Below are 25299 nucleotides of genomic sequence, written 5' to 3' on the forward strand. Positions count from 1 at the left end.
CAGTCGTCCCTAAGGAAGACAGTGGGAGAAATAAACAAATAGCTTTGAGGGACATGACTCATGGATCCAAAATGATACAAATGTTTTTGCAGAGCAAGGGGTTTGGAGATAAAGGAAACTTCAATTGGTTTCTCAGGATTGAAAAAAGAAGATTGTTGCCAGAAGCTGTCAGGAGGGACAGGGTGACACGCTGAGGAAGAAGGAAAAGAGTTACTTTTTTTTTTTTTTTTTTGGCTAGACCTGGAGATCCTAATGAAAATCAGACTAGCATCTGACCTCTTTTATTGTTCCAAGAATTCCTTTGATCCTTTTCAATAAGTAGAATGTCTCTTTAAGGCAGTAATTTGATCATCACTATGTGTCTACATGGAAGAGAACTGTAGGTTGTGAAGATACATCAAAATAGAAGAGAGACGGTGCCTGAAATAGGTGCTGGTGATCTAGACTAACATGAAGGGAAATGAATCAGAGTCACTGCTCTTACTCAGAGTGGTCCTGAATGTTTGGTAACAGCTCTGCCTGTCCTGGAGGTCAGACTGGTGGAATTCCACCTCCATGGCTTGTCCCTGCTGCTTTCTGAGCAGTGAGACAAAGGCTATCAGTGGCAACCTCCAATCATGGCCACTGCATGAACAGTGCAGATGCTTCAGGGTCATCTTCAAGGGGCAGGAAAACCTTAAGTGGCAGTGAAGAAGAGACATTTTACAGCTGCACTGTTAGGAAAGACAGTATTTGAAGTTTGGCATTTGTTACAAGGAAGAATGTTAAAATATGTAAAGTCAGATTTTTAAATGCATCAGTACAAGGAGACATAAGCCCTTGTAAGCATAGCTAATAGATCAAGCAAGCTGAGTTTTCTGTAGAGATGTGCTTTCAATACTTTATGGCCCAGACTGTGGCTGAACACTTACTGCAGGGTGCAGCTGAGCTGTACTGCAGGATGGGCAGGGAGCCTGTATGTGTGAAAAAAGCTCAGAGGCTGAGCTTTTTGAGTTTCTAAGGCTGTGTGTGCTGTTTTGAAATTAAGAAGTTTAGCAAAACAAGAAGAAAAAATGTGGAGAGGGAATGCATTCAGCCTATAAATTCCATCTGGGCCTGAGGACAGGTCAGCTGGGAAGCTAAGGGCACCTCTGGGGCTTGTCCTGTTGCAGCCAGTCCTGTCTGTGTGCTGTAGTGAATCAATTGTCAAATTAGGCAGTGGTGGGGGGAGAGATGGTCAATGTTCTAGATTTAGAGACCTTCCCATAGCTAGTAAATCTATTTTGCTCCAAATATAATTGCAGTGTCTGAGGCAGAGAGAATGGGATGGAGGAGGGAGCAGAGAGGTCTCTGGAGCCACACAGTGATGTTGTGAAACAAATGCAAAATAGCAGCTACAAATGCAAAGTAGCAGCTACAAATGCAAAGTAGCAGCTACAAATGCATCCAGGGGAATGACTGAACCTCTGGAGTGGCACAGTCTGCCCAGCTCTAGCACTTGGTTCCTCTGGCAGTGGTTCCTCTAGCTGTGGAATTGTGCTTTGTCTCAACTTTCCACTTGATGCTTTTGCTGTGTTTACTGCTCCCTCATCCTCTCTATTGTGAGCATTGGTGGCCAGCACAAGGAAAACGCGCTGAGATCAAGAATCCTTCTGCTCTCATCCTCTGCCTCTTACCTTAGAATCCTTCTGCCCTCATCCTCTGCCTCTTACCTTAGAATCCTTCTGCCCTCATCCTCTGCCTCTTACCTTAGTTTTGAAGGGGCTTGGGGTGGCAGCAGCAAACAAAGGTTGTTTCAGAGTGCTCTGCCTTCCAGAAGGAAAATGAATTCCTTTCCTATACAGAAGATTTATATGGCAAATTAGGTCAGTTATCATTAAGCTGCTGCACAGCAGGACAAATCATAATTTTAAATACATTTCAAATCTAAGTATGTGTAAAATACATTCTGATGCAGTAGAAATCAAGCCTCTTACAGTTGCTACGTGGACCACTCAGATGAACATGGAGCATAATAATCAAGGAATAAGTTAGTTGGGCTTACTGCTGCTTGTGAAGACTATAATTAACACTGCTGTTTATGTTTACTTATAGCCAAGTATCCTCACTGCTATCTTCTTAGGATAAGAAAAGTATAAATGCATAAACAAAAACCAGTTTTCACCATCAGTCTCTCTGGGGTACTGTTTTTCACATAAAGACCTGCATGACTCTTTGCTCTCCAAAGGAGATGAAATGAATGAAAACTTACACCCTACTGCAAGTGACCAACCATTGGTTTCTCTTCTTAGATTTTTTTCTGTCTTCTTGTTTCAAAAATAATCTTTTTTTCCTGGCTACACCTTTTTGAGTCTCCTTTTTTGATGATCACAATTTAGTTTCATGGCAGACTTTATAATCTCATGGGCACCAGAGCCCTTTGCCAAGGTTTATGCAGATTTAAAGCCTGGATTAATCTTGCCCAGTATTTATAAAATGTTCTGAACATATGAATCACTATAAAAGCACTCTTTTTTCCTTTTTTTTTTTCTTTTCCTTCCATGATTTTTGGAAGAAACTGAATAGGAAGAAGGCAGACACCCCTTCAAAGATTTCACCTCCTGAGACTATTCTTTCAAAGACTTTGGCAAAGTCTTCCTGCTTTTTACTGCCTCTGGACTGCCCGGTTCCCTCATGCTGTTTCTAAAAGCTAGCAGATTCTGCAGAAACCTTTTGGAAAAAAAATATCTTGATGCAGGGGGAGGCTGCTTTCAAACTCTGGTCTGCAGCTGGCACTCAGTGGGGGGAGAAGCCACTCTCCAAATCCAGGCCATCCCAGCAACTTGATAAAAATCATTAGCACGACTCAAGGAACTGCAGGCCTATGCTGGATCTGTTGGGGGATCAGGGGCTGCTTCCAAAACCAAATTTTGGTGTTTTGCAGCTTAAAGCACAGATAAAGGAGATGACTGGGAACTATGGTCTGGGTTTAGTCACCATTTCTTCCCCTTCTATGTTATCAACCAGAGGACAATGCTCAATATCAAAACATGGCTATGGATACTGTTTGCAGTATATTTCTGCCTGTACACAAATTGACAGATGTATTTTATAGTAGTTGCACTCAAAACAGAATCAGATCTCATTTTCATACTTGGGAGTGCAGCTTTTTGAAATGGAGTCATTGAACTTTCCCCAGCACTATTCAGAAGGCATTATGGGCCCATTTATTTTTACTTCCCTCCCCCCATTATTTGATAGTTCTTTTAAGAGTTGTGAGTTTTACTTGGTTCCTTTTGATCAGAAGGAAAAGGTACTGTAGGAACTGAGACGCTGCAGTGATTCTGGCTTTGAACTCACCAGGTCTAAAAGCCTGCAAGAACATTTTCTCTTTCAGCTTTCCAGCCAGCTCCTAGAGCTCTGCCTGATAAAGGGCTGTGGTAAATTGTCCTGAAGGACAGCTGGAAAGCAAGGCGCTACAGTCTGAACCCACAATGGGGCTGAGAGATATATATTTAGTTTAATCATATTAAAATTTAAATGTTAGACTTTAGAGTAGATTTTTTTTTTAAATAAAATTCAAGTCATTAAAAAAAGTTCTCTGCTCCATTCCCTTGAGCTTGCAGGGTCCCGAGCTCCTCAAAATGCTGCGGCTCCATCTAGTGGCACTGCAGCCCTGCCAGGGCACATAAAGCAATCGCTGCCACCCGGGAAAAACAGTGCGGATTTAAGTCCTGCATTTTCAGTAAAATTCTTTAATGTTTCCTATCGGTTATCACAGAATCTCGCACTGTCTGGAATGAAAAATATTTAAATTACACTAGTTTAGAGAGATTAGTATATGGAGGATCATCCAGTGTATTTCTCTGCAGCATTTTTCTGAATAATCACAGTTACATATGTATTCCTATTTCTAATAAAAGAAGGTTGTATGTTTAAAACTAGCACTCTCTCTCTCTCTCTCTCTCTCTATATATATATATATATATATATATAAAAGCATGACGTTCTTGTAAAAGTAACTTTGATCTGAATTTTCTAAACACTTGGAAAGCATTTATTAAGCATCAAGACATTCAAATTTGCTTGCTCTTTCCCCTCATCAACCATCTGTCCCTCCACACATCCACCGAGTATAGAGATTGTTTATATAGACAGTAGAACTTATTCTGTCCTCAACTACATTATAACCTAATTTATTTCAGTGTAGCTACTCTAAGCTCTTACTGGTCTGACATGAAAATTTGTGTCTTGTGCATCTACGGAGCATATACATATTCACAAAGTGTGATGAACATATGTTGTAATGGGATCTGAATGTAAATAGGTTGGTTCTTGGGGGTTCTCACCTCATCCAGATAGGAATTGACATTCAGTATTTTACACCATTGCAACTGTGTTTAGTTTTTCAACACATCTTGCTCCTGCCTTTGATCTAATAAAAAAAATAAACATTCTTGATTTGATTTGCTCAGCTCAGCTGCTGTCTCAGCCACAAAACCTAGATTTCATCTTGTGTCCTGAACTCGACTCCCATGCTGATTGTACAAATCTGTTGAATTCAATAAATGTATTTAGCCTTATTAAGATTCAGGAAAGCAAATATTATCCTCCAGTGATGCAGCAGATAACAGGAGTTAATAACAAGTATGTGATAAAGATCACAGGATTCCCTGTAAACAAGATGCTGCATTGCACAGAGAGCATCTTGTCTGCATATGTTTCATAAGTAACTAGGCATCCTCATGGGCTTCTTTAGTTATTTTAGAAAGTTGTGTAAACAGTATTATCTACTTAATGCCCCAAATGATATAATAATTGATATGGAAATGGGGCAAAGCTCAATAGATCGTAATGCAACTCTCCATGGACTCTTGGAGATGATCTGCCCAGATTTTATTTAAATTTTTTTCTCACTTAGATGCAGCCTGTGGTTTGTTAGACATGCTAGGCAGATGTTGGTTGGACAGCATTTTTTTTTATCTTTTTTCCTGGGAAAAAGTTAAACGTGAATTTCTACTTGGATTGGTATCTGTTGTAGGTATACTTCAGAGATGTCAATAGCAATTGGAAAAGTAAGAGCATACTGCAAAGCTCTGATGTACTGTGTGCTGTTGTTGAGAAAAGTGGATAGTAACAGATTGCTGATGTATACAGTACTCTTTAGTGGTTGTGGGATTCTTCTTGTTTAGGCTAAGGGAGCGCTGGAAAGAAATTCCAAAGTTCTAAGAAATACTTACAACTGAAAAAAAATGTATTTGAAAATATTTTTCTGTTCCTTCTTGCGGAAAATGATACAGAAGTCTGTAGGTTTTTTATATATTCTAAGAATCTCTTTGGCAAAACTTCTGCTTTTTTTATTTTTATAAAGTAGTGGTTAAAATATTTTTGCTATTCAACCGCTTATTAGTTCTTCAAATATATTAATTAGTCAGAAATGTTTTCTCTTGGGAAACATTTCTTGAGAAAACTGAGGCATTGACACCTCAGTTTCGTCAGGGGTATGACAGCAGGCACAGGTGAACATGTAGCTGTTCATGCAAGAAGTGCTTAAGAAAACACAACTGTGGCACATCTCTTTTTGCAAAACTGGGATGCCAGTTGTGCTTCAGTATTTCTTCAGGCAGTTAGTGTGGTCTCCAGACCACTGCATTAGACTTTGGGAAAAATCACTTCTCTTACTTTCACCACAATTTCCCTACCTGTAAAATGGGGAAAATGATACGTTGCAATGTACTGCTAAAATATCAACAAAATATAGCTTTATAGAAGAAGACAAAGTAATATTGGTATTCAAAAGAAATCTGAGATTTGATTAGTTGATCAAAGTCACTCAGTGGGCTTGGGACACTGCCAAGAGCAGAGCTTGGGTCTCAAGACCTTCAGCTGGAGACTGACTCCAGCCACCCTCCATGAGTACGGGGAACCTGAATCAGGAAACTTGATGGGGAAGTACACTGGGAGGAAATAGGGGCACAGAGATTAAGTTCCTTCTTCTGACTAAAGACAAAGTCTGTGGCAGATAAAATCTAGGTAAATTCCAGGAACAGTGCAGCTACAAAAGGCATGCCAAGGGGAACACAAAATGCCAAAACATGGCCACTTCAACAGATTTCTCTTTGGAAACAGCAGCCAGGACAGATTTTACTGCTCTGCCTAGAGTTAGGGTTCCAGCTAGGCTTAGGGTTCCAAAAACCACAAAGCCCAGAGCTCCAGGCACACTGCAGCTGCAAAAGATATCTCAAGGGGAACCCAAACCTGCCACAACCTGGCTGCCTCCACAGCTTTTTCCTTGGATCCAGCCTTAGCCCAAGGCTGTGTTTACTGCCTAGGGTTAGGGTTATCCTTAGGGTTTGGGTTCAGGAAACCATAACAACTTAACTCTAACCCTAACAGACTAGTCCTAATTGCCTAATCCTAACGCTAACCACCTAATCCTAATGGCCTAACCCTAAACCTGACACCAACTGTAATGCTAACCTTAACCCCAATGGCCCTAACCCTAACCATAACCCTAACCCTAACGGCCTAACCCTAACACTAACCTGAAAGGTCTCACCCTAACCCTCATGGCCTAACCCTAACACTAACCTGAAAGGTCTCACCCTAACCCTAACCCTCATGGCCTAACCCTAAGCCCAGTCCAAACTCTAACCCCAACCCTCACCCTAACCCAGTCCTCACCCTAACCTGCCGATGCTCATCCTGGTGTGTATATACACACTCAGACGTTTCCTTTCAAATGCCTTGTGCCTAAAATATACCACAGATTTAATTTATACACCAGGAATGAAAGTAGTGATCACTTGGGAGTGCCCTTTCTGTGCATCACCAATCTGAACTCCTTGGCAATTATCAGCAAGGACACCAAACTGAGGCCAATCTCAAGCAGGCAGCTCTCACATGCCTTTAAGGAGGCTGGTAGATATTCATGGACCATCCCATAGACACTGAGGAGAATCCAAGAAAACTGTGCCTGGGATGCTGCACACAAGGATGGGAGGGGGCAAAAGGGAGGAAATAATTTTTTCCAATTCTTTTGGTTTTTCATCACAATCTGTTGTGGAGTTACAGCAGTGTGAAGGCCACGCTTCCTCTTGCCTGGGTGTGATGCAGACCCCAGACATGCTTTTTTCCTCACCGCTTTGTTACTGATTCACACATCCTCTAAGAAGGTGTTACCTTTGATCCGTTTTAACTGTCCTGCAATATGCTATGTTGTGAGAAGATTAGCCCTTAAGTCTATTAATTAATTACTCTTAATTCTATTACTTCTGTATAACTAGCAAAAATAATAATTGTCAAATAACAAATAATCCATGTATTTTGTGTTTAATGCCTAGCTGTTAATAGCTACTTAAAATATTAACTTTCCACCCTAGACAGTCCTATTATTCTGCATTTTTTTCAAGACATCCTTCTTGTAACCGTACACAACAAAGTTTTTCAGCTTCAGTGCACTTCCAATTAGCTCAATCTTTCATGTCTTGGGGAGATAAATTAATACAGTTATTCCTAATTTATACACGATGTCATTGTGGTGCAGGTAGTATCTGTAACAGAAGTACAGGGCTGAAAGTACTTGGTGGACTATGTTCAGCAGAGAATAATGACCCATGCTAGATAATGACAAGCTAATTACAATATTTATGAGAATTAATTTACCAGATTGTTAAAGTAAGTGTATGGGAGAGACCTTAAAGTGGAGGGAAATTACCAAGGCAGGCAAGCAAACCAGAATGTGCCTTCAATGCAGAAAATAAAAAAATTGTGTTAGTTCCAAAAGGGACATGTATTCCCCCATCTGGGATGGAATGACCATCACTTGTATTTTTTGCTGCCACCCAAGCTGACCGTAAACTTTCCCCCTCCTTCTGCCCACAGCAGCTGAATTCAGTGGGAACAGCACCAACGCCATCATCCTCAGAAATGGCAAAGTGCCATTTGACCAGGCCTCAGCTGGAGGAGTGAAAAACTACATTCAGTGTCTGAGGATGACAGGATGACTTTCCTTTCTTGAAAGGAAGTAGTTTCCACATGAACAAGTAATGCCTCATTCTGTAGATTTTCAAGTGCTTTATTAATTGTATTTTCTTATTCTGACTTTTCACACAAAATAAGCTATGTTCAAAATAACCAAATCATAAATGATTATTTTCTTGCACATTTCCTTCAAGAAACCTTAAAGTGCTCCTCAGGAACTCCTCATATCTGTACAGTAGATGCAATTTATTCCAACATAGATGTTAATGTCCCATTGAACACAGAGGATATTTACTTTTTTTTTCCTATTAATACAATGTTATGCAACCCAATCAGGTAATTCCCAGTTCTCTTTCTTTCAAGAGTTTGCTCTTTCAGTAAATTTTTCTTGTGTTCACCGTACGTACTCCCGAACTGCAAGTTCTTTCAGGGTAAAAACCCGAATGGGATCTTTCTTTGTCTTCCATTCTTCCAGTTTTTCTTGCAAAGACAGAAAATCCTTGCCAAGTTCATATGCCAGAGCGATCATTGTTTCTAACAGTGGCATATAATACCTGTGGCTGGTGTGCACACAAAGGCGTGACAGAGCTTTTTCTCCATATTCAAAGGCACTGGCTGGGTTTTCCAGGTCCTTGTGGCACACCACGATGGCACAGAGGGTAGGGACAATTGCAACAGGGTTCCCTCTCGTCAGCCTTTCCTGCAGCCCAATGACTTCTAATAGGATTTCCAAAGCTTTGGTGTACTGGCCACCCCGCAGGCAACCATATGCTTCCTGAAGCTCTGGCCTTGTTAAAAAGTCAATAAATTTTTTTGATCTTCTGATGTATTTCATAGAATATAGGAGTCTCAGGTAGTCCTTGAAGGCTAATTTTCTTTCATTGATTATTTCTTCTGTGAAGTTTCCTGTTAGAGTTTTTTTGGGAAAGGTTACATCTTCCAGTTCTTCGCTAAATTCTTCCAGCAGATTTCTGTGCAGTTTCTCAAAATCTGAATAACGCCGTTCAATTATGGACTTGTTGCTGTCAAAACTCCCTGTTTGCAAAATGATGATTTTATACATCTAAACACAATCAAAGAGAAAAAATAAGCATGAGAAGGGACCATTCTAGCCCCAGTGCAGTCAGATTTTGTCAGCAAAGCGGACTTTGTGTTTGTTCAGTCCTCCAGCTGAAACACTCCTGCACCAATTCTCTGTGTGTAATCTCATGTACCATGGCAGTGCTGCTAAATCAATTACTGCCTGGGATTATGGTGCATGCTCAGTGTAGACCTGAAAGATCTGCAGCCATCAAACTAAAAATTCCCTCCTCCTGCTGTTCTGTACTTCTGTCACCAGGCTTAGGCTTAGCACGTAAGTAAGTTGTACATAAAGAGAGCACGAACAGATCCCATCCTGCAAGGTGCTGGGAAGCAAACTAGCAGCAGACTGAAGCACATGAAAACACTCACAAAGCATTTCTGTAGCTGTACTTTGTTTATACCAGCCATGGCTGCTGCAATCAATCATCTTCAGTGAACTGAATCGATTTCCCAGACTTAATATTGAATGTAATCTATTTTACATCGGACATAATATTCAGAAATGCTCTTTGTATAAGACATTCCTAGGGATTTGGGGTGTTAGTAATGCTGTGAAAGAAGAGGGAGTATTTCACAATATATCTGGTGTGTGCAAAAATAAGATGGAGCAACTCCAAATACTTTTCTCTCCTCCAAATCATTGTCCTGTATTCAAACTTAATTCACATTTAAATAATACCAAAAAAGTAACATTTCTACAGCAATCTGCTATCCAAAGCCCTTCACTAGCAGCTAGCAACTGTGCTGCCCCACTTAACAGGAGCATGTCTTCCTCAGCTTGAGAGCATGTCTTCCTCAGCTCTTCGCTAGCCCCAAAAAGACCATAATAAATGTGTTATTGGGCAAATAGCTGCAAAATTCTGTGCTGTGCTGCCCAAATAATCTCTTCTCACAGTGATGCTGAGGAAGGGCCAGTCCCTAACGTGTGTAAACCATGGTGGCTCCACGGGGGCCAGTTTAACTGTGTCACCAGACACCAGCTAGGGACACAGACTGTTGGCCTCTTGGATGATGACCATGTTCACATCCAACTTCACCCTGTGCCCATTAATTTACACAGGAGCTGGAGGGGTTTTGCTCATGCCAGTTGTTTTCTCTGCTGCTGTGGAAGGCTGCAAACCAGTACTTGCATTATGCCTGTCTGATTCTCTTCCTTGTTTTTCCTTAAAGAGAAATTCTCTCTTTTAATCTTCATAAATGATCTTTACAGGCACTTCTTGAAAGGTTTTTAAATTTGAGCTGACTTCTCTGATCTCTTTTCATTTGTAAGCACTGTGACATTTTCCTATACTTTGTCCTGCTCCCTGCTGAAAAGTGTATATATGCCTGATGCATTCTAAAACAATCATAAGAGCAATTTTTTTAAGCTATCATTTTATCAAGGGCAGCTAAGTGAATAATTTACAAGTACTTGCTTTTTCATTTGTGGAGTGTGCATGAAAAAGGTAAGAAGTAGCACTTAATTAGACTGTCATTCAAATTGGCTCAGTTTTGTTGTAATGTAAATCTTTTTGCCTAGGCTTGTGACTTATGACTAAGTTTATTTGCACAAATGCTGAATGATACTCTTGCTCTATGCAGTTAAACAAAATCAATTTCTAGCTATTTAGAAGCTGAATATTCAGGGGTGTATGCAAGAAAAGCATCAGCTAAGTAGGTGTGTCCAGCATGCAACAAGATGTAAGGACAGTCTCCAAAACATTTACTTGCTTCAAATTCTACCAGACTGGATCACCCAGTACCAGCAATGCTGCTTCTTGGCATTTTTCATATACAGATCTCACAGACTGTAGCAAACAAGGAAATCATCCCTATCTGAATTTCACAGGAGTACTAAAAGGCACTCAGTCTAGATCTCCTTCTGAAGGCCAGGAGCAGAATCAGGAATAAAAGCTAAGTGTCAGTACTGGGAAAAAGATACAAAAATCCAACCTACTTGGTTGTTCCCACTCCTCATACTCATGTTTCATCTTAAAAATATGACAGAAATATGCCACCTAAGGGAGCTCCAAATAGGGAAGGGGAACAATCCCAAGTCATCTAGCTGGAGGATGCCTTAGATTTTGTCAACATCAAAGAATCCTGCACTTGTGCTAAGCGAAATCTCTGATGTGGAAGTTATACAAATGCACTGCAGCTGCTACAGCTGGCTAGCTCAGTGGAAGTGTAAATATGCAGATATTTTTACATTTGTGTGAATTTCCTTAATGTTGACAAAACTCTGTGTTTTAAGGATACTCAAGATACTAATTTATTTGATAACACTTTTCCACTACAGCAGATTTTGTGAACTGACTGTCAGAGGGGTTTTTTAGATGCAGATTCCACCAGGCAGGCCCATACAATCCGTGAGAACAGGTTCTACTCAGTGTAATCCTGGTTTGCAAAACTTGACCCTTGCTGAGGCTTTCATGTAGTGAGGCCTGCTGTGTGCTGTGCAGACCCCTGCAGAGTGAATGAAAATTAATGATCTTCTTACATATTCATTTCTTAGCTTACCACGTATTTAGATAAGTGGTGCTCTACAATTCTGGTTGATGGGATTTCAAAAAGGAGTTTGATTTGTTTGCACTGGCGTTTTTCATTCCTCCAGTATTCCTGAAGCTCCTTAGTGGTCATCGAAGAGTTGGGACTTAGGGTTGCACTGGAATCTAAAACCAATATATTTAGTATTTAGGATTATATTCTTTGCATTTGGAAAGAAAATTCTTATGTATTTGTTATGAAAGGACAGCCTAGATTTTCTGTTGCTGTAGAGCAAGACCTAAAGACTGATAAAATAAGTGATATCACTGCTAATAGACAGGAACAGATGCTTTGAGGAGAGCTATTAGGGTCTGAAATTTTGAAAGAAAAGATATCAACTGCAGAATACAAAATTGTAGAGAACATACTGCCACGAAATATTGTATGTCAAGGTTGTAACCTAGGGCACAATCTGAGCAGGAGATTTTCTTCATCATCCCAGAAGTAGCCCTAAGAAACATTGACTGAGTTTTTTGAGTCAGATGTTTCTCCAGGCTTCTTTGTTGCTAAATGGATGAGATAATACAATGCAGCTGCAAACTCAGACATATATTCAAAACCCGACCCTACTCAAATATGGAGTTTGTGCAGTAATAGAAGGAAGCTGAGGAAACATGAATATCCTAACGTCAAAGTTGGATAACCAGCTCAGCTGAAGGAGGATTTCCCACATTCTTTTTTTTTTTTCCCTGTAGCTGAACTGATGGCACAGTTCAGTTATATATGTTTTATATATATATATATATACACATATATAAAATATATAATTTTATTTTTATGTATCTATATATCTATATCTGTGTATATATACCTCCTCCTTTCCCCTTTCTCTCTTCGCACAGTCATAAACACACACACACACACATATATATATATATGTATATATATATGTATATATATATATATGTGTGTGTGTGTGCATATATAAAAAATATGGGACAGCTGGCTGGAAAGTTTGCTTACAGGAGAATTTGATGTAGAATTTCAAAAAGGCGATTTCTCTGTCTTTGAAATCTACTGACAATAGATATCATCAGGTGCCATATAGGCTAGATATGTGGTTAAAAGAAATGGAATATGCAGAAATAGACTTGTAGAGGCACCACAGTACTCTTTCAGTGGCCTCCCTTTTACAAGTTCTTAATCATTTGACCATACAGTTTCAATTATCAAGGCCATGGGGGTTTGGCTCAAAGCATCTATTTCCTAGGAGAGGTAGTTTTTATGACATCCTTCCAGATTTAAAATCTTGATGAGATTATATATATTTAAGGTTATAGATAACATTTTATTTAATAACAGATGAGAGTAATCTTAGGTATGGTGAATGCTCAGGGCAGCCTCTTTAAAGGCATGTGAGAGCTGCCTGTTTGAGCTTGGCCTCAGTTTGGTGTCCTTGCTGAAAGTGCCAAGGAACTCAGATTGGTGATGCACAGAAAGTGCACTCCCAAGACCAGCCATCTGGGGATCACTGCTTTCACTCCTGGTGTGTAAATTAAAGCTGTGATACATTTTAAGCAGGAGGCATTTCAAAGGAAACATCTGAGTGCGTATATACACACCACGATGAGCATTGGCTTTACTATTGCTCCATTGTCACTACAAGTGTACTCAAGGCTATTTTCAGTGGAGTATGGCAGTACAGCTTTGAACCACTGCTGCAATAAAGAAGCAGAATTTTAATACAAAAGATTAACACCATAAACAGCTAGATGAAAAATGAAATTAAAGGATAGCATCAACCTTGCGTGTCATCTTTTTCTGGGTTTTCTTTTCTCACTTGACATGAAATTTCAGCTTTGGGTTCATTTTCTTCCTCATCGGATGGACTTGTGGTAGAAGATGTAGTAATTCTGCTTACAGCTTCCAACAGTTCCCTTTCTGCTGTGCAGTGTGAATCTTGGTCCATTGCTTTGCTAGCACTGAAAGATTACAAACCCCATGAGATTTCTTAGTACCACACCTTTAGGGGATCCACTTTGGCAATTTTCTTGTATTATTCATTCTGTTGTTGTCATTCTATTAATTCATTTCTCATTCTTTGTTCTCTGTGAACTTGTATCAGTGCAACTTTATAAAACTAAAGTAATAAACAGAAATATCTACACAGCACAGAACCATCCCTATTACTGTTGCCAGTGAAAGTGTTTGGATGTTTTTCTCTCAGCTTAAAATCAAATAAGAAAACCGTAAGAAGTTATGTTGAATAAGATTAGATGGGGAACTCAGTTCTTACCTATGAGAATTTTATCATGAACTTCAGTGTGGGCAGATTTCTTCCTCCTTTTATTTTGCCCTCAAGCTTGCACGTATGAGCTCAGATGAACTAAATATCTTTGAGATAATTAGTATAACCAGCAGCCTGGTTCTCTTACACCGCTAAAATTTACTGTTCTCAGGACTCAAAAGCTTATTGTCTGTTCTTAATCACAACCTGCAGGAAAAAAATAGGGTGATATCTAAAATAGTATAAAGTATTTATCATATTTCACAGTTTTAGGTTCTCTCCAGAGACTTGTCTCTGTACTGTGAAAACAAAACAACTGACTTTGACAATGGCTTGGTGGAAGGAGATCTGAATTTTCTAATTATTATACAGAAGTATTCTCCTTTTACTTATTCTTTTACCCTAGATATACTGTTCTATTTTAGATCTGTTCTGCTAGCACCACTATTTTACCATATACTGACAAAATGCTTAATACAATATACTCCTACTCTATAGACCACGTTGGCCATTCTGCTGCTTAAATATCTCCACATTTAATGATAGTCTTTGATTTGTTGGGGTTTTTTTAAACAAACAAACAAAAACCTGCCTGTTACACCACTGTGTTACACGAGAAGTTGAAAAAGCTCTAAGAACATCCTAACAACTTTGCCAAGGGGCTGTGTTCCCTTAGCATGAGTAAGTGTTGCTTCCAGTTCAGGCAACAAGTGAAAACCAAATAACAGAACAATAGAGTTTTACAAGAATATAATGCCCAAGCAGTAGTTATTAAGCAATGGGAGGGTTTAGGAGGGTTGTTGCTGCATATCATTTTGCCTCTACTCGTCTACCACACAGTTATGCAATGCTGGATACAGAGGTGAGGAAACTCCTTCAGCAGACTTATTGATTTCTGGCAAGTTGCAAGGCCATAAAAAGAAAAGAAATTACTTTCTTCACTGGAAATAATGGAAGTGCAAACCACTTTCCTCTAACAGAAACCTATCCTTTGGCTGGCTTGCACAAGTAAGTATACAGATGTTGTCATCCTCCTTAATGAAAGCATCATGGAAGCTTGAAAAGTTCTTACTGTTCTTCAGTCCTCCTTATGATCTGCTTTTTGAATGTGAAGAATAGACACTTATTGTTTAACTGCTCAGTCTTTGGAAAATCACAAAAGAGCATATATCACAAGAGCATATATAGTAGATTAAATGAGGAATCTGAAAAAGGCCAAACAGATTTAAATGACAACTTTTTTCTTGGATATGAGTTGGGATAACCTTAAAGAAAAATTGTGTTTACATTGAAAAAAACCCCTTGTATGTGCATCGTTTTATATTCATAAATATATATATGAGTATATATGTGTATATATACATATACACATACATACACATTTATTTATTTGTGCTGTTTTAAAACATTTTTTACCAGGATACCTAACACACTTGTGAACAGAAGAATGCAGAAGTGGGTGTTATGACATACAAGTTTTCTGCCTTGAATATATGTACCTTGAATACTACCTGCACTTCATGCCAACAGTTTCATTTTCACAGCTAAAACTCATGGCAAGCTCTTTTATCTAAGCTACTACTTATTTTTCCGTATTAAAAAAGAAAAAAAAAAATCCAACCCAGCACAACCCTTCTGCAATAAATCACACGATGTTATCTTGAGCAGACGCTCATCCTGTTCCGTGTCGGAGTGAGTGCTGCTCCAGCTCCTGCCCTGGCTTTGAAGCAGCACAAACCCCGCAGCACCCACCTGGGAATCGCGGAGTTCTTTCACTCGTGGCACACCTGAGCTGCGAGCGGGGCCCCGCACAGCCCACCCGGCCTTTCCAAAGCGCACGAAAAGAAGATGTCTGTGCCTCCTTGTGGCGGGCACATTCTGGGTGTTGCAAAAAGGAAGGAAGACGGCTCGGTTAGATCACGCTTCCCCCAGTGCCACTGGCGCCATTGCGCATGAACCCTCCGGCCCCGCTCCGAGCCAGCGCAGCGGCCCCGGTGCCGGAGAGACCCCCACAGCAAACCGTGCCATCAGCACAGGCCCTGCAAACTACCCTGCAGAGAAGCCAAAAAACCACTCCTAGCAAAAGGGAGATTAGGGGGGGAAAGAGCTAAGCACGTAAAATGTATTTATGCGGAAAAATAATGCCCCTTGGGATGTCTTTAAAATACAGGCTTAACATCCAGTTCAGGAAAAAAATGCACGTGGCATCACAACAAACAGCCTTGCTCCAAGTGTCAACTTGCACTTCTGAGAGAAATCCCGATTCTGTATAGTGCAGAACACATGATTAATTTCAAATATCTGCTCAATTAAATTTCAAATAGGAGCATTATCATATCTGACATGATTAATAAACTTGAGATGGGCTTACGAGTGTGCCTAAAATTAATCCTATATGTGTTTAAATTCACTGTTGAACCGAGGACAAGATGAAGAAGAATAATGTATTAATCCACATATCCTTTGGCCCAGATGCTTCCTTTTGGAGTTCACTTCAGTTTGGAAATTTGCTTTAAACCATCAGGATAGCTATTCCTGGGGTAAGTAATATGGACATTATCTTTTTTTAGTAAGGTAAGTTTCCCCTCTGCCAAAGTTCAGCCACTGAAAAACCAAGCAATTTTAATGCAGCACAAATGTGGGAGGCAAGCCTCCAAAGGACCACATGGATCCTGCCCCACACATTCCTTTAGAACAAACAATTTAAAATTACATAAAATCAGGGCCATAAACTGATAATACTTCTCTTCTGCTTTATTTGCAACATAAAACGATGCCAGCTTTAACTTGGACTTGGTCTAAATGTAGGAGTTTTGCCAAAATAGCTGTCAGAATGATGAAAAATCCCTTGCATGCAGCTACAGCCCCACTGGCAAAAGCCCTGGAGTGGATGCTGTTATATTGGCAGAGTCCTTCAGCCACTTTAGCCCATTCCATGAGAAAAGTGATTTAAATTACACCCGAAAAGAAATCTGTGCTTGCCAATTCAGCTCTAAGGTGTAGCTGTACCAGCCAACTCTTTTAAGTGCAGACAAGGCGTGGGTTCCTGGCACTACTCTCATTCCTTTAAAGCTAGATTTATGGGTTTGGTTACAATTGTGAGCAAAAACCGAGGGGGATTTCAGTGTATTTCACTCATGCTGACAGTTTACAGATGTATCTAAACTTTGAATTTGGAAACAGTTAATTTATGTGTTGCCAAAAAGCAGTGTATTATTTTGTGATGTTTAATGCTATTGTCTTGCTCTTGGTAGAGCGAAAAGAAAAGAAGTACATTTTTCAGTATATTAAGTGTGACCTCTACTTTCAATTTTTCAGAATAAGTAAGTTCTACTAAAATTAACCTGGATGATTAAAAGAAATGAAATGTGTTATTATATTTACAAATCAAGGGTGTTCCACAAGACTTCAGCCTGCCTGAATAGAGGCAGCTATTATGGTCACAGCTGGTTCCTGAGGGTGTTCCTCATGCCCAGGAGCTGTGACATCCACAGCAAGTTTGGCAGGCTGCTGCTACTCCTCATCTTGCTCCCAGGAGCTCAGGTTGGGTGCAAACAGCAGCTCGTCCTTCACTGGGACCCAGTGCTGTTAGTCTGGCAGCATTTTACTTTCCTAAGTGTCTGCTTGATCAGCACATGCAAAACACACTGCAGTACACAGTGTTGTTTGCTAGCAGAATGCATAACTAATATTTCTTTTTATATTCTCAGCTATGCTTCTAACAGTCAAATATTATGTAAGGGTTAAGCAGTTGAAAAGAAAATTTTCACAATGGCAGCAAAGCATTCTGAGAGACAGGCAAGTGCACTTACACTATCAATTTACCTTGATACTCATAAAACTGTGGTAAATTTTAATGGAAAAGCATTTTCTATCATTTTCAGGGATGGAAAAGGGATCCTGATGCAGTGGCTCATTCAGAGTTTGTATTCTGTGAGAGCACTGACTTTGTCAGACATAAAGACCACGGTGTTATAATGCACCTACCAGGGGATATGGGAAATGTGCTCTGCAATAATGCAGGAGAGAGGCAAGGTTAAAATCATAACAGTGCAGTGCATAAAAGGTGGCTGTCATGTGAATTATGTCCTCCATACCCATTTAAGATGAAATGACTCATTTTAAGAAGAATAACTGGAAAGTTTATGGGCAAAACTTGGTGAGCAGCCAAGAGATGAGCCAGCATTGTGATGCCATGTATAGGATGCCTGTCACTATTGAAAGGCTGTGTGCTTTTGATAGTCAAAGAACCAAATGGGACTGCTGCCCCAGTGTCAAACATTCTGCCTTGATTTATACCCTGATCTGGGCAGTTCCCATTTTCCCAATCAGACAGATTACACAAACCCTGACAGATACAATATTTAACCATAGATTACAAAGCTGGTATCAGCTGGAAAACTTAAGAGTTAAATCAATGTCATACATGAACTGCAGTTTTCTGGCAGATTTTATTGGCATTTTATCACACGCAGAGAAAGGTCTTATTCTTGTTAAAGAATGTTGCTGTAATATCCCTATTACAAAATACTCTTCAGCTTCTGTCCTGAGAAGTGCAGCTTCAGGCGACTTTGCCTGTGCTGTTTTTCCATCTCAAGCCCCAAACTATTTAGCTAAACATGATTTATTTTACTAAAATCATTCATTAGAACAGTAGATAATGACAAAAAGCCCTAAACAAACAAGAGAAGGCAGAAATACCTGACATATTTATCCAAGCCTCTTTTTATCATATAACTAATATTTAGAAAATGCAGTCATATTGTCTTTGATGCTTCTGCAAGAACCTTTCCTCTCTGTTTTTTTTAATGCAGCTGGATAAATACCAACCATTTCCATGTTTGAATTAGCAGAAAAAAAATCATCTGTTTTGATGAATATTCTGCACTTTTGGGGCAATGCTGTGATAAATGAATACCATACTCCTATCCTGGCACAGCACAAAATTCTGTTCCATGCTATGCTATAATATGTAATTGCACAGTGTTGTGTCATTTGGAAGTGGAATTTGTTTACCATACTTCATTATTACAAAACATGTCTCTCTTAACAAGAGTGTGGTTTAAAGAAATCATTTGCTGTTTAATGGCAAATGTCTCGTGCTGGTGTTACTGACAGGGTTTTCAACATAAAAGAGATGTAGCAGGCCCACTGTACACTGCCAAAGTCCTGTTATCACTTTACAGCTCCTTCATACTTCTAAAGGAGTATGAAGGAGCTTTAGAGTAAACAGCAGTCTGGGCCTGCCTTTCATCTGTGGTCTGGCAGTGACACGGAGCTGTGTGCAAGCCCAGTGGGTCAATAGGATTTTAACTTGGGTTGAATGTCACAAGCACTGCTCTGTCTGCAGAATGACAGGTTTGTCAATGGGCCATGTTGGTCATTTTTCCTACTGAATTAAGTGCATAATTACATGGAATACAGAAGATTTAAAAATATTAAAATAATTTTAAATATTAAATATTAAAATATTTTAAGTATTTTAAAATATTTTAAAATGTTGGTTCTGATTTATTAGAACCACTACATGTAGTCATTCCTATCAAGAAGTCTGATATTTATGTATCAATGTATCTGTCCCCTTTTCTTCTCACATATAATTATGGTGTACTTTGGCTAATACTTACAGTCATGTTCCACATGTGATTTATTTTTACCCAATGTGTAAACATAATGAAATTTGGGATAAACAGGACTTCTAGCAGACATGTTAATGCAGTTTGCAGTAGCACAAAGGCAGCTCCAGGAGAGGAGGCTGCAGCAGCTGTGTGTAGATAGCCACCTTGAGGATCAGCAGAGCATGACTTGGGGTTACTCTGTGCTCTTCTGCAAAATCAGGAAGGCATAAATCTTAGTATATTGTTTAGTATAATATATTTTCAATGTAATTTATTGTTTAAAAATTAAACGAGACTTTGAAATGCAATTTTTCTTTTAAGGAACTAGGGGGAATGATTAGTGTGACCATTCATTCCACAGCAGATGGAATCTCATTGCTTCCTTGGGAGTTCCCAAAAAAATCCTGCTGGTGTCTGTGTCCTTTCCATCCTGCACATACCCAAACAAATAAAACCCCCTGTTCTGCCCTCCCATCTTCCTAGCAAAAGCCTCGGTAGTGACTCAGAGTGCTTCAGAGCTTAGAAATGGGCACTCCAGCCTGATCTGGGGTGCATTGGATCTGCTGTCTCTGGATTCTGAGAGCTATAGGGAACAGGGAAACTGGAACAGCCTTTAGCTAATGCTGAACTGCACACGTTACTAAATTACATAAAAACATATGTTAAGGGAATGCTACAGGTGCTAAGAAACCAGGAAAGTGTTTATTTATATGCCAATATTAGTGTAACCTCCTGAGGTACATCATCAAATTCTATATCCTTAAAAGATATTTCTTTGTAGGAAGTCCACTTCTAAAAGTGCAAAACTTTAGAAATATTTTTAAATGAAATTTAAAGCACTAGTTTAGAATCCTACATGAATAAAACCATGTCTTCTCTAAAATAAATGTTTTTCTGAAATGCTGAATGTGTAAATGGAGTTTTTAAACCTGACTGTCCTGTTGAGAAACTCCCTTCTATAGCAGAGCTCATTCTCTCATTCATAATTTAAGCAGAGCTCACTATCTATAAACAGCAGCAGATAGAATAAGTGGAGCAGTGGAAGTTGCTAAGTGGATAGAATAGCGCAGCATTCAGATGACAGGCACAATCAAAAGTAGGTCGGATAAAGAGGAACACATTTGGCTTTTATTACATGAAATATTCAGCAGCATTACTTCAATTTCTTGGGAGTAAAAATATTTCAGGAGCGGGTATTGAGGCCAGACCGAAGCCTGACATCCGTGAGGCGGCTCTGGGGCCGGAGCGGCCGCGGCTGCAGCGGGACGCTCGGAACCACGCCGGGCTCACGGCACGGTCCGGGCTGTGCAGGGGCAGCGGCCCCTCGTGCCCCGGCAGGGCTGAACCGCTCCTGGCTCCCCTCAGCGCACACGGAGGGTCTGCCGCTAATCCCGCCGGTGCTGCGCTCCCGGCCCAGGGAGGCTCCGGACTGCACCGGAATGTCTGTGCCGCCTCCGAGGAGCGTTTGTCCCGCCCCACGTGCTCCGCGCACCGGGGACAACGACCAGCGACTCCGGCTCAGGACTCGGCGCAGGAGGCGGGCGTGTCCCTTCCCAGGGCGGGCTCGGTCGGGGCGGAGCGGCCTCGAACACCGGAGCCCAGGGCAGCAGAGCCCTCAGGCAGCACCGCCCCCGCGCGGGGCCGGGAGCGGGGCGTGGCACGCGCACCAACATCGGCGCGCAGCTCCCGCCCCGCCCCTGGGGGCACGCGCGCGCCATCCAATCAGCGCCTCCGGTGTTCCAGAAGTCCCGCCCCCTCGCCCTGTGCGACCAATCAGCGCCCCCCAGGGGGAGTGTTCCGCCATCCGCCCCCTCCCCTGCGGCTCATACAAGCGCGATGCGCTGGAAACCCCCGAATTCGCTGGTGACTGGCGGCGCTTTTCACCAATAGCGCTGCGCAGCGGTGGGGCCGGCGCGCTGTGATTGGCTGAGGGCGCGGCGGAGCGCCGGGGCAGCAGGAGCGGGTGCGGACGCTCACTGCGCGGCCGTGGCGGCGATGGGGCAGCGCGGAGAGGGCCGGGCCGGCGCGGCTCCCGGCGCCTGAGGCCCCGGGGCGGACCCGCGGGCGGGCGGGAGGCCCAGCCCAGCCCGGGCCGGGCAGGAGGAGGTGAGGAGCGAGCGGGGCCGTGGGACGTCGCTCGGCGCCGTCAGGCAGGGGCGCGGCTGTCGCGGCCGCCTGCTCAGGCCGCGCTCCGGGCGGTTCCGTGAGCTGTCCCCGCGGGCCGCCGCCGCCGCCCCTGCGGTGTTGGGGGAGCCGGGCCCACCGGCGGGGCCGGGCTGGGCTAGGCCGGGGCTGGCGGTGGCTCCGCTCTTGGCGGGCCCTGGTGGGCCTTTCCGCCACCACAGCCTCCATCCCCGAGCGGCGCCTTGGCCGCTCCAGAGGAGTTTCGGGACTTTCCTGGCCCGTCCTGCGCGGAGCCGCCCGGGGAGCGGAGAAGATGCTCAGGTTGGACGGGGGAGGATCATTATCCTCCAGAGCTGAGCCTTGCACGGAGCCTGGCGGGTCGCACGGCCGTGCCCTGCCATGGAGCACTCCGTGAGAGAAGCGGCGAAATGCGATATTCGGTATCAATTCGGAGACTGAGCACACGTGTTTCAGTTTTGGGGAGGGCTGGCCCGGGGTGTCTGCAGAGCGGCCGCATTGGTAAATCTCGTAACGCCACAGCATTCTGGCCTGTGAGAATGATTCCTGTTCTTCCTCTCAGGAGGATTATTTGTATCAGATTTATAATGCCGAACACAACCTATTTTCTTTTAGGAATAATGCTGCCAGTATGAAAATCTTTGTATTACATTGGTTCCACCGCTGTTTTGAGAAACAGTTTCTATTTCTTCCACTCATGGCTTGTATTGCCGGCATGTAATTCTGTGCATTGAGATGCACATAAATTTCCTTGCTCCTAGTTTTAACCTTCCCATGAAAATTGGTTTTGGGCTGTTGAAGAACAGAACTTTGCATCTCAGCTGGTTTAATTATTTTTGGTATTAAAGTGTCAGGTTTTAAAAGAAACTGTGCAGTTTATTTTAGCCTTTTCATTTTATACTCTGAATCAGAGCCACAGACGTGTGCTCATTCTGAAACTTGATAGCTGGTTTCATCATCTTAATATAGTTCATCTAAGGCTCCTGCAGGGTAGGAACAGAGGTCTTGAATTTCAGAGCAAACTGTTATTCTGATGGGATGTCTCGGTAGCGACAACAGTGACTCACAACCGAGGAATAAAGGAAATTAGGGAAGCTTTGAAGTCAGGTAGCTTATGGCCTATTCCTGACAATTTTTAAAATGTTTTTTTCTTCCAAAGTATGTAGTGTTGCAGTCATAATTGTGTTTTTCCTGTTTCTCCCCTAAAGTCTTTTGAGCATGAAAAAATTCAGATAGTGGGTGGAATAGAAGTTTGCAGCTGAACAGGCTCTGACACTTAAATTGTCCTTGTTGGTGGCCAAGTTCTCTTGGGTTTGCACAAGTCTCGTAGCTGCTGGTGTGTAGTGCAGTGACGGCTTTGTGGTAAGGATTAGGGTGCTTGGTTCCCAAGTTAATCATACAGTGGTCTAATAGTTTGTTCTGATCATAGTCTGCTATGACTATGCTGTCTGTGCAGCAGAGATTTTTCTTTACTCACAGAATTCCATGGAAAATGGCTGTAAGAATAATCCTTAAGTCAGTAGTGTATATAAAGGTATTTTTGATATATTGCCAAAACTTAATGTCCTTTTAACAAGCTTTTCTGTGCTCTTAAAAGAACTAATTTATCACTTGTATTATTCTAAAAGAAGAGTATTTGGCTTTTAAAGTTGTATGAGACAGTGGTTGTAGATGTGTTTTTAAAGGAAGGCGTTTTTAAATAGTGATAATGAACCCTTTAATAAAGAAAAGCCTTTTGGTACTGTAGCCAGTGGGTTTAGTAACATTTCTGTGGGTGACTAGGGCTTTGAAAGACTGACCACACACCACATAAAGTTATTATATAATCTAAATGCAGCTCCTGACAAGTTTTTAGACTGAATTCTTTATTACTAAACATGTGAAGATTGTATTGTTGCAGCCATGGAAACAAGATATACTTGCAAACAAGATATACTTATTATAAGATAGGTATGATAAAGCTTATTTTAAAAAAATAATTAATCTTTTTTAAGCTGTTGAACTGACTTTCTCTTTTAATATATTATTCCATGCATACTTATTAAAATTAATTATTTGTGTAAATGAGGTAGGGAAAATTAGGATCCCTGTAATGTTGGAGATACTTGTTTGCAGTCTCCTGGGGATTAAGAAACTTTGTGAATGGCTCAAAAAAAAAAAAAGGAAAGTGAAATGTGTCAGTTCTTGAAAGAACATAAATGTTCTTGAGAACATAAAATGGAGTTATGAAAAACAAGATAGGGTTTTTTTCCCCTATTGTGTGAAAAAAGTAAAGGGAGAAAACTACTCAGAACTTGTATGTAACTCTTATTTTACCATCTGAGTACACTTATTAAAACTAATGGTCATTTAATCACGTTTCCATGTGGGGCAGGAGGGGGGAATCTTGCTGTGTTCTTCAGTTTCCACATAAACTATTTCAATCCCATGCTCACACCACTTTTTGTCTCTAGTTACTGCTTTTCTTTGAGTTTTGTTAAATAGTCTGTTTAAAAAGATGAGGGAAATAATTACAGGACTGCTGGATTTCATTGCTTTCCAATCACTTCTGAAACTGGGTTCACAGGGTAGGAGAAATAGATTTTGTGCTATTTGAATGACATCAGAGAAAAGTGGTGGAGAAATAGGGTACCTAGGCACAAGGACAAAGATCATTTGCCTTTAGGTATAAATAGTCATTGAGATTGTCCTTTAACTGAATTAAACTGTGGCATCACAGGTTGGGAACAGGAGCATTTACATGACAATACATTCTGAACTTGTACACTGCCCTTTGCTGTCATCTTTAGAAGAACAAATCCTGCTAAGGTACTGCACATCTTTCTTCATGTATCCACTGTGATCAAAACTATAGACACACATGCTCAAAGAAGTATTTTCAAGTTGTTCTTTTCCATTTTATTAGTTGTGAGCTGTAGTTTTCTAAAGATGATGTTTAACTAAGATGTTTGCTCCATGGTATTTTAATAACTGAAAGTATTTCTTACTTTGTTGAAGTGAATTATCTTTCTAGAATGATAAAAATAAGAGCCTCCATTTTTTTTCCTGAGAATTGCATGTTGCAATGCTGGCACAATTTAGTCTTCATATATTGTATATTACTGGAACTGTCCATTTCTATTAAAGAAATGGCTGTTATAAGTTACTAAAGTTCCCATTTTGTGCTGCTCTATTTTGTCAACACAATTTTCTGCTTCAGTAGATCAAAATGTTATGCAGGATGACAGATGCAGTACACTTTGTCAGAAATAAGTAGTCACTAAGCATGGGACGAGACCTTTATAGTGGAAAGTTTCATTGAAATGCTGTTTGTAAATAGAACAGGTTGTTTATTTATGTTCATTTGCACTTAAGTTTTCTTTTTGCTTTCACTTATGTGTCCTTCCTGTGTTTTCTGCATTTCATTACATGTTTTCCACAACCCTTTTGTCACAAGGAACTGAAGAAGGAAATGAAAGACACTGCAATAAGGAGCAGAAATGGATAAATGGGTGTGTCCATGATCAGCAGTGCAGTGGCTGTTCTGGGACTGTGGTCACTGCCTTGCATTTTGCTGGACTCTGATCTGTATGAGGAATGAGTTGCTCACAGATTTAAATTGTTTTATGTTTTACTTAAGGCTAGCTGTGCTTACCCAATTCCATTTTATCTTTTTTTTTCTTTTATTTTTTATTCTAGGCTTCCTGCTCTGAATGTGTTTCTTTGAAAAATGAGTATTGCATTGTTTCAAAGAGATTGGACCCTCCAGTAGAATTTGAAAAG

The 25299-nt window shown here is 41.0% G+C and overlaps 1 protein-coding gene across 1 annotated transcript; it reads right to left on the minus strand.

Moving 5' to 3' along the window:
* Positions 1-8028: 8028 nt before the first annotated feature.
* SNX20 (sorting nexin 20) lies at positions 8029-15651 on the minus strand. The gene is made up of 4 exons (XM_066557557.1): positions 15530-15651; positions 13294-13472; positions 11524-11675; positions 8029-9004 (listed from the first exon to the last, which is right to left on the minus strand). Exons 2-4 carry the CDS (start codon positions 13457-13459, stop codon positions 8336-8338), a joined length of 987 nt encoding a protein of 328 aa, XP_066413654.1. The 5' UTR covers positions 13460-13472; positions 15530-15651; the 3' UTR covers positions 8029-8335.
* Between the last annotated feature and the right edge of the window lie 9648 nt (positions 15652-25299).

This window comes from Molothrus aeneus, chromosome 11 (assembly GCF_037042795.1).
Source record: "Molothrus aeneus isolate 106 chromosome 11, BPBGC_Maene_1.0, whole genome shotgun sequence".
NCBI lineage: Eukaryota > Metazoa > Chordata > Aves > Passeriformes > Icteridae > Molothrus > Molothrus aeneus.

What these genes read in the sequence shown, in the direction of transcription:
- SNX20 (XM_066557557.1), bottom strand. Translation starts at nt 13,459, where the DNA reads ATGGACCAAGATTCACACTGCACAGCAGAAAGGGAACTGTTGGAAGCT. An exon ending in AGAAAAAGATGACACGCAAG is followed by an intron (nt 11,676 to 13,293) that starts GTTGATGCTATC and finishes TATTGGTTTTAG; the next exon opens with ATTCCAGTGCAACCCTAAGT. An exon ending in ACCACTTATCTAAATACGTG is followed by an intron (nt 9,005 to 11,523) that starts GTAAGCTAAGAA and finishes GATTGTGTTTAG; the next exon opens with ATGTATAAAATCATCATTTT.